The sequence below is a fragment of the Martes martes genome (assembly GCF_963455335.1).
Source record: "Martes martes genome assembly, chromosome: 11".
In the NCBI taxonomy this organism is placed as follows: domain Eukaryota; kingdom Metazoa; phylum Chordata; class Mammalia; order Carnivora; family Mustelidae; genus Martes; species Martes martes.
In genome coordinates this window covers 21,941,961-21,951,645 of record NC_137899.1, presented here as the reverse complement: position 1 = coordinate 21,951,645, position 9,685 = coordinate 21,941,961, and the positions used below count along the sequence as shown (strand labels likewise).

The 9,685-nt window shown below is 43.3% G+C and overlaps 1 protein-coding gene across 2 annotated transcripts in view; it reads right to left on the bottom strand.

Moving 5' to 3' along the window:
- Positions 1-932: 932 nt before the first annotated feature.
- PUS7 (pseudouridine synthase 7) overlaps positions 933-9,685 on the bottom strand; it is a 57,420-nt gene continuing 48,667 nt past the window's right edge. For both annotated transcript variants that reach the window (XM_080817917.1, XM_080817918.1), the window contains exons 12-16: positions 9,231-9,357; positions 7,495-7,596; positions 4,311-4,440; positions 3,062-3,153; positions 933-2,029 (exon numbers count right to left, since the gene is read on the bottom strand). In XM_080817917.1, coding sequence (XP_080674043.1) covers positions 1,893-2,029; positions 3,062-3,153; positions 4,311-4,440; positions 7,495-7,596; positions 9,231-9,357 — 588 coding nt within the window. In that variant the 3' untranslated portion in view covers positions 933-1,892. The remainder of the gene's footprint in view (positions 2,030-3,061; positions 3,154-4,310; positions 4,441-7,494; positions 7,597-9,230; positions 9,358-9,685) is intronic.

Here is a 9,685-nt window from a genome sequence, read left to right as displayed (position 1 = left end):
GTGGAGGACAAGGCTCACAGAAATGTCTCCCCTTTGTTAACAGCAACAAAATGTCCTGATGTCGATGCTAAGGCAATGATTTATTCCAAGCCGGCAAATCCCGGGGTTAGATGGGCAGTCCCCGAGTCTCAAGGCGGCGCTAAGACTCAGCCTTGAATCCTCTCTTTCCCAGTGGTGTTTACGAGGAAACACGCAAAAGCTGGCAGGGGGCTAATGCAGCGGGCAAACGAACTCATGCCACAGGGCTGTAAGTATTCCCTGGATGAAGACCACATTTCTAAGTTTAGCCTTTTTTCCCCCCAGTAATGTAAAATTTATAAATGCAGAGCTACTGGATACACCTGCATTAGGCAGTTAGGTCCCCTGTGTGAGCCCTTTTTCACTCATCAGTCTGACGAAGGAAAGTAACTTGCTAGTGCTGGAAAGCACCAACAGTCCAATATACATTTAACGAATTGGGCTTTTGTAGGCCAGAAGATTCTGTAGAAACTAGCCAGCTGAGAGGGTTCTTTCCCATGAGATCTCTAATCCTTTTTCACCTCTACAGTGTGATGGACGCCACTAATACACGAGGGCTGAAAACCAGTTCTCAATCTTCCACTGCCAGACACGGGACACGTCACCCACACCACCATGGAGGGATGTTCCTGGTAGGGAAGCTCTTCTCCGTTCCTCTCTCAAGAAATGACACTGGGAAGCAAATGAGGGGTGCTATGGGAAGAATAACCCTGAATCCAGTCCAACTGGTCCAACACCGTAGAGCCTGACAAGCAACTAGGGTATCCTCGTGACATCTCACATCCGCGCAGGACACCTCTTTGTGTGGACACCATCTCTGAGGACCCCTCATTCACTTCGTTCCTTGCCCTCAGTCTGGGCCAAGGTTCTCATTCGTGCTCGGTTTTAGAAAATTTATTTGATTAACATATAACTAGTAGAAAGGAGTTTTAAAAAATATTTATTATATTTTGTTCTAGAAATGGTAGAAAATAAAAATCGGTGCAAGGCCCGTGTAGCCTCTCACGCCAGAGACAAGTTTCACACAATGCCAGAAACGCAAACACCTATGCGGCAGGTGACAGAGGCCGATGCTGCTGATTGGAGGAGCCCTTGTGAAGGTTTAAAGTTTTCTTCTCTGCTGTCACTTATTTTGGGGCAAATAACCAGTCCAGTGGAAGGAGTTCTGAACATAAAAGGCACCTAGAGTAAAAATCAGACCTTGACTAATAAAAATAGCTGCGTGTGTTCACCTTGAGGGAAAAAAAAGCCCTATCATCCCAACCTTCTGCAAGGCTATGAGAAAATAAACACAAAGCTATAGCAACTGAAAGATCTCTCAGCACTTGCCTCAACCTGGTGCAGGAGTGAGATGATGACACAGTCACGTGTGCGTCTATAGACCTGGCGATGTTTTATCATCATTTCAATAAGCGCGAGTACTGTACTTGCAGTAATAGCGGGGGGGGGGGTTCTACTTATTCATAGTCAAGATTTGTTGCCTTTTCTCTTAAAATGCATCACTGAGTACTCCATTCATGGATACATTAAAAGTTCATGTTGTCCAGTAAGAATGTAGCAAAAAACCTAAAACTGCAACTTTAAACCAAAGTCCTTTTTAAATTATTATAAAGCCAGGAAAGCTGACATTTTACTATGATTTAAGCACCTGAAATATATTCTGATCAATTTATATCCTCTGAGCTAGAATTAGGATCCTCAGGATTTGTATATGTGTACAAATACTGCAAATTAAGCTAATAAAAACCTGAAAAAATACAAATAATCTTTAACTACAAAGATCTAAAGTACATCTATGGGTCTGTACTAAGAGAAAAAGGAACAGGGAGCCGGCGAACACTCATGTGCGTCTTCTAAACCTGGGGGAAAAGGACTCAGCGGAGCCAGGTGGTATTCAGCTGGGTCTGGTTCTTGATGCTGGTATCCATTTTTAGCACTTCGCGAATGGCCATGGTAGCGTAGGTAGAGGGAGGGAGAGAAAAATCCATCTTCAGAGCTCTGTATTTGCCTTCTGCCAGGCAAGAGAGAACAGAACAGTCAGAAAAGGCAGGCAGCGGCAGACAGACTGGGGCGAGTCCTAGCATCTGTACAGAAAGAAAACCACTGCACTCCTTTCCTCAGGCGCTACTTCCCGTGGGGCCTCAGAGAATGAAACATTCAAGTGAGATCTGGGAGTGTGGGATCCAGCTGAATCCCTATGGTGATTCTACCTGGAACCTTCATACAAAGGGCAGGAGACACAAAAGCAATAGGGTGGAAACAGACAAAGGAATGGTGGCAAAACTTTGACGATGACAAGGCAAATTTCATGTGTTAGACTCCGTTCCTGGACTTTCACTCACCTGTGTTAACTTGGGGGGACGCGGGGGGTGCGGTGGAGGAAATATTCGATCACCTAACACCACAACCTTCTGTAACGTTCCTTCATTCTCAGCAAAATCTACCGTTTTAATTATTAAGCTATAACCATGAAACTAAGATGACAAAACACAAAATAGAAGTCACTGAGCTGGTCGAAGGTGGTGGTGATTGTGAGGGTTTTATTTTCTTTTTCAAAGGCTTTATTCATTTATTTGAGAGAGACAGACAGAGACAGAGCATGAGGAGGGTTAGCAGCAGGCGGAGGGAGGAGGAGATTCCCAGCTGAGCAGGGAGACCAACGTGGGGTTCCATCCCTGGACCCCTGGGATCATGACCCGAGCCGAAGGCAGACACTTAACTGACTGAGCCACCCCAGGCGCCCCAAGAGGTTTTTTTTGTTTTGTTTTTTAAAGATTTTATTTATTTATTTGACAGAGAGAGAGAGAGAGAGAAAGAGTGAGTACAAGCAAGGGGAGGGGCAAGCAGAGGGAGAAGCAGGCTCCCCACTGAGCAGGGAGTCCGATGTGGGGCTCCAACCCAGGACACTGAGATCATGACCTGAACCAAAGGCAGATGCTTAACCTACTGAGCCACCCAGGTGCCCCCAACAGTTTTTTCTTTATGTTTTGGATTGAGAAAACATTTCACAATTGACACAGAACTGACGGCTGAGTAAACTTACCAGAAGCAAACACTGGTGGTGGTTTTCCTTCCAGGTTGTCCACATCTGTGTTGAAGAGTGGGATTTTAGGATCATCGTATGCAACGACTTCCCTTCAAAACACAAAAAGGAAGAGAAGTGTGAATGTGCACTGCCATAAATGGTTATTAAGCTGCTCATTGCCATTTGGTTAGAAAGAAAAACACATAGGCCTGCTGGAAATAATTCTGGGTGGAACTATTTGGTAACAGGATAGGACCAGATCTTTCATATGAGTATTGCCTTTACACCACTATACAGTAAGGTGACAAAGGATGCCAGCTTCTGTAAAAAAAAAACAAACAAAAAAACAATATATTTCCTTGGGACAGAAATTCTTTTTATATGTAACTAATAAGTAGTAAACTTCACTTTGCACAGATGCAAAATGAATTAATAATGGCATTTATGTTTTCTCCAGAGTGGTTTTCACTACTAACACTGTGGTTACTCACGAGGAACTGTTCTCTGGAGTGGGGAGGACCAAGTCCAACCCTGCCAACCTTACCCCACAACCAAGGAAGAGGAGGGAAGACAGGAAGGGAGAAGGAGATGGAGAGAGGAAAGAGAACTTCCTGGCAATGGACAACTAACTCAAGATCCAATTTAAAAAATTACCAAATAAAGCTTTAGTTCCCATTAGGTACTGAAATATTTTAAATGAGTTAATACATATATACATTTTTCTCTTTAGAAACTGTTATTAAATGTTATTAAACTGTTATTTAAAAAAAACAAATCAGTTTTGGAAGTCACAGCTAAATCTGAATAAAGGTAGCTAGTTCAGGGATAGCTCTGTAAGCAAATCTCAATGTTTAAAAGATTTCTTTCTTTTTATTTGGGGAGGAGGAGCCTCAAGCAGACTCTGGAGCCAGACGCAAGGCTCAATGTCACCACCCTGAGATCATGACCTGAGCTAAAACCAGCTGGATGCTTAACTAACTGAGCCACCCAGGTGCCCCAACAAATCTCAATTTTTTATTAATAGGGAAAAGTTTATTCTCTGCACATTTCTTCAATAATTTAGCAAGGTCAATAAAATGTAAACTTTAACACTTTCACTCATTTGTTTCCCGATGATTTGAAAAATCCCAAGTAATAGCAATAATAATAGTAATAATAGCAAGTAGCACTTCTACACCAGGTTGAAAATGATGGAAAATATACAGGAGATGCAAAAGCTTTCAGTCTCACATAATTCAGTTCTGTATCATTCCTGACGATCACTCACCAACTGACATTCTGAGGACGAATAATGATCTTTCGGTAGGCCCCTGATAAGGAATAATCTCGAATTTTGTGTCTCATGTTGTCAATATCCAGATTGTCTGCTGTGAGCATTTCCCTGTAGGCTTCACTGACTATAAAATACAAAAAGTTAGTTGGAATGCAGCATGCCAGCAAGCTACCTTCAGTTAGATTACGAAGAGAGTAACGTGTACATTCAGTTAGATCGTCCTAACAAAACCAGTCCCTCTAAAGTATAATCCAGCCTGTCCTCTGGAATAGAAATTTAGGGACTTACTCCCACGAGTAGGAGTCTGCAGCTTAGTTTGGACCAACTTGTAAGTTACCTCTTGCGAGCAGCCACAGTATCTGGGGCATAGGTTCTTAAGCTAACTACAAAAGCATTTCATCTGAAGTTGTTAACCTACAATTTATACATGCTCAGAGCTGGAAGAGACCATGCACATGGCCCCAGACTCTTTCTGGAAGAAGGCAGATACAAATTATATATGTAAGAGACCTGGGAAAACCATCTGGGCTCAGCCTCACACCTGATGTGGGAACACCCGAGAGAGGCCGTCATCCAGCCTTGCTTCATGTGGCTAGTTACTGGTCACCACTTCCTTGTGAGAAACACAATTGTTAGAAAGTCCCTTATTCCAGGCTGTAATCTGTCTTCTTAGAACTTCCGCTGACTGCTTTGGGACATGGCGGATTCACTGCCCTCTTCCACACGTACTCACGAGTACTGGCCCTTTAAGCCGTTTCTTCTCTAGGTCACAAACCCGTTCCTTCAACTGTCCCTTCTCTGCCGTTTCAGTACTCCCCACAAAACACTTAATCGGCCTCAGAGTAGCAGCCTGATGCTAATAAGAACTCCAGATACTTTACGTAGACGCCTATCAAACTAGGCCTTTACAAAAATACTATTTACATTAAACCCTATTCAATACCTTCTGCAGTTCTTTCAAAAAACTTATTTTTCATACAATTAGTATTAACCATTCTGGGCAAAAGAACCTGCAAACATGATAAACAGGTTTCTTGATTCAAGTTATTCATAAAAAATGCTGGGTAGACCAGCGTGAAGGAAAGACTCCCTCACAACACACCTATGAGACAACAGCGATCCCTACACTGAGCACAGATGGACACCGCGTGCGCGTGTGTTACCCACCCATGCGCCTGACCTGTCACCCACGCAGTCTGTGAGCCCCTGTCCTGGCCACAAGCTTTCCATAAGGGCCTGGTCAAAGGCTGTGCTGAATTTATGTCTTAACTGGCATTAGCCCATAATTCTGATCCTGAGAGGTACAAGAAAGAAGAAAAGAAGGCTCACTTTTTCTTTCTTGGAAAGAGAGCATGTGTGGGTCTGAGCATTTTTTTTTTAATTTTATTTATTTATTTTGACAGACAGAGATCACAAGTAGGCAGAGAGGCAGGCAGAGAGGGAGGGGGGGAAAGCAGGCTCCCCACCGAGCAGAGAGCCCGATGTGGGGCTCGATCCCAGGACCCTGGGATCATGACCTGAGCCGAAGGCAGAGGCTTTAACCCACTGAGCCACCCAGGTGCCCCAGGTCTGAGCATTTTTAAGTGCTTTCCTTCTCACTAGTTCCCAGGGTCAGTGTGTCCTCGGGGCCTCGCTGCGCCAGTCAGGCTAGACAGACCACTCCCCTCTCCCCCCCTCGTCTCCCCAGTCCTTCTCTCCTCCTTGTCTCTGTTCCTGCCCCTCAGCAAAGTCAGCCTCGGAAGTGTTAGGAGCACAGCAGTTTGACTATGTCAACCAACATGGAAGTGGCAGATGACTAACTTTTTTAAGTATCTGCATTATCAAAGAAGGGTATTAATACTGAATCATTCTCTAACTTGTACAATTTCAAGGAACAGAACACTGACCAGGGAAACCATTCTGGTCCCTTGAGAGAAAAGATGGTTTTCGTTTGTTGGTTCAAGTAGGCTCCAGTGTAGAGCCCAACATCGGGCCTGAACTCACGACCCTGAGATCAAGACCGGAGCTGCAATCAAGAGTCAGATGCTTAATCAGCTGGGCCACCCAGGTGCTCCAAGAGAAAAGGTTTTTTGTTTGTTTGTTTTTAAATCAGGACTTTTTTTTTTTTTTTTAAGATTTTATTTATTTATTTGACAGAGAGAGATCACAAGTAGGCAGAGAGGCAGGCAGAGAGAGAGAGATGAGGAAGCAGGCTCCCTGCTGAGCAGAGAGCCCAATGCGGGGCTCAATCCCAGGACCCTGAGATCATGACCAGAGCTGAAGGCAGACGCTTTAACCCACTGAGCCACCCAGGCGCCCCAAGGTTTTTTTTTTTTTTTTTTTTTTTTTTTTTTTTTACAGGAAATAACCTCCCACAGACCAGTTCTGGCTAAGGGTAAACTTCCAGGGTCAGATCCACCAAGCTGGTCCCATGCTCAGAGCTGCCTTCTTTTTTCCAATTTCTGAATCCCTGAAGAATGAAAGTTCCAGTCCACAACCCCCAACCCTAATCCATGAAGATAAGGAAAGCAATTCCTAACAGCCTATAGGGAATGGGAAATAAGGGTAGTGAATGTTCACTTTTCACTCCATAAACTTCTGTGCTCATTGACTTTTAAAACACAGTAAGCAGGTATTCCTTACATGGTATCAAAGAAAAAAGGCTGAAGGAAGGTAAAGTCCAACTATCCGTTCACTTTCTCAATGACTTTTTCCAAAGCTTTCCTATCCTTTATAAGAATTAGTGGATATCAGAAATTTAAATGATGCCACTCATAACAGCAACACTAGGAACAATAATATCAACACTACTAAAACCACCCCATTACCGCTGCCACCACCACCACCATTTTGTTTCTCAATTTAATTATCCAGGGGCGCCTGGCTGGTGTAATCAGTGGATCAAGGGATTCTTGATCTTGGGGTTATAAGTTTGAGCCCCATGTCGGGTGTAGAGACTTCTTAAAAATAAAAAAAATTAAATTATCTATCTGAATACATCCCTTCCTGGGGGACTTTATATGTAAATATGATTTATAAATGCTTGAAATTGAAACATTTTCAAGTCTGATGGAAATCAAAGTTCTAAAATTCTATTTCAAGTACTGATTATTTTTCCCTCCTCTCTCTACTCTTCACAGCCAATGGCTTAAATACATCAAACTTTGTTTGAACTGTTATCCCCCAACAGGGAACTTACTTTTATGCTTTGGGTAGATAACATCAAAACCTGGCAAGGGCATTACCACATCATGGATGGAGTAATTATTAACATCTTCTTCATCGATGTAGGTGGCTGTAGCTGCAAATTCACAAAAAGGGAAATTAAGAAAAATTGTGAAAATAGGTAATATTTTCATGAGCCTGAGCTTCTAAAACTATACACATCCAAGAAGTCAGAAGGGCAAGCTGACATGGCTGAGTGGCCTACAAAGCTTAAAGAAATGAAGTTAGGGATCTTTTTGTCTTTTCTGCTCTACCCAAGAAATACAAATCATGGACTGAGAACAAGTGGGAAGCCAAAAAAAAATTCATTTTTCAGCTGCATCTTCAATTTTTTAGAATGTTTGCTTTAAATGATCAGCTCCTTTATAAACAACACTATAAAATACCATCTAGAATGCTATCATCAATGGATACATTTTGCTAAGAGAATAATTTAAAAAAATCCACCTGCATTTAGAGAATGAAATGTAATGGCACATGGACATCAAAATACACTGGATGTAATCAACACTAAAAGAGGTTAAAAACGATTAATTTAGGATAATCAACATTTCTCAACAGAAACCTGGCTCTATCGGGCATACGTGCAGATGAGCAGGCTATGTCTGCAGACAGTAGAAGGACAGATGGGTATGCCAGAAGGAAGTGGACTGTGGAAACAGACCTTGATTCTGAATCCCTGCCTTTTCTTTTTCTTTCTTTCTTTCTTTTTTTTTTTAAAGATTTTATTTATTTATTTGACAGACAGAGATCACAGGTAGGCAGAGAAGCAGGCGGGGGTGGGGGGGGGAAGCAGGCTCCCCGCTGAGCAGAGAGCCTGATGCGGGGCTCGATCCCAGGACCCTAAGATCATGACCCAAGCCAAAGGCAGAGGCTTTAACCCACTGAGCCACCCAGGCGCCCTGCTTTTTCTTTCTTTAACCAGCCGTGGAACCCTGTGAACCTTGTCTGAAGAACAGAGAGAATACTTCACAGAATACTATGAGCTTTAAACCATAAAAAGCAGACAAAGGGCTTAGCACAAGGCCTGGCCCGTGATGAGAGGGCTCGCCATCAGAGGGTATCATCTGTGTGTCTTATGAATGCTGCGGGCACAGAGTATGCACTAAATGTCTGTTATATCATGGCCCATATGTAAAGCGGGCTCCAGCTGAGTGTTGACTTAAAGAAACTCTTTGAAACTGCCAGACAACAGCTGAGAGGCCGAGGTACGTCCAGAAGTAGAGAGGAGTATTTGCAAGACCCAGATTACAATTTGGAAAAAGATTTAAGGCAACACAGTCCAAATCTTATTCCAGCTGAGAAAATGAAGACTGAGAGAGCCAGAGAGAGTTAGGTACTTATTCAAATTGGAGATTATTCCTCTGACAGAGAGAGAGACAGAGAGCACAAGCAGGGGGAGTGGCAGGCAGAGGGAGAGGGAGAAGCAGACTGAGCAGGGAGCCCAATGCAGGGCTCGATCCTAGGACTGCAGGATCATGACCTGAGCCAAAGGCAGACACTTAAAGTACTGAGCCACCCAGGCGCCCCTAACTGGATATATATTTTCATTAAAGACACAGGTCCAAACTGTTCAATCTGAGTTTACAACATCTTTCCATTTCAACCTTACCAGACATCTCTCTCTCTTTAGTGGCCAGGCTGCATTTTAAGCACTAGTGTCAAACACCTAAACCTAGTTGGATGGAATGAAGATATCTGCCTTTTTACCTCCTTTGAGAACAAGGTCCCCTGCAACAGGCTTCAGTCCGTACTCTTCTATTCTCTTGCTTACCATGTTATTCCACACATAGCTTTGATAGCTATGAATATACATCAGGCGATTATTTCTTGGTATCTGGAAGGAAGAAAAAAATGGGCAAGGAAAAAAAAAATACACATTCTGAGTATTAGAAGTACTGTACTTTCCAAGACATCTCATTTGTTTAGTGGTGACCCTAGGATAAGCAGCTCATACGGTGAATGGATAGAAACAGTGAGTGACACACAGCAACCAGTGTGAGGGACAGAGCCGCTGTGCCTACGGGTGCTCAGTCACTCCGACTTCAGTAGCTGTCAGGCATTCATGCAATTAAGGCAACTCCGGGAGACCCTATACCCTGATTCAAAGACACAGCGCTCTGACTGCAGAAATTGACACGTCACTTACAGAGCAGACCATGCTT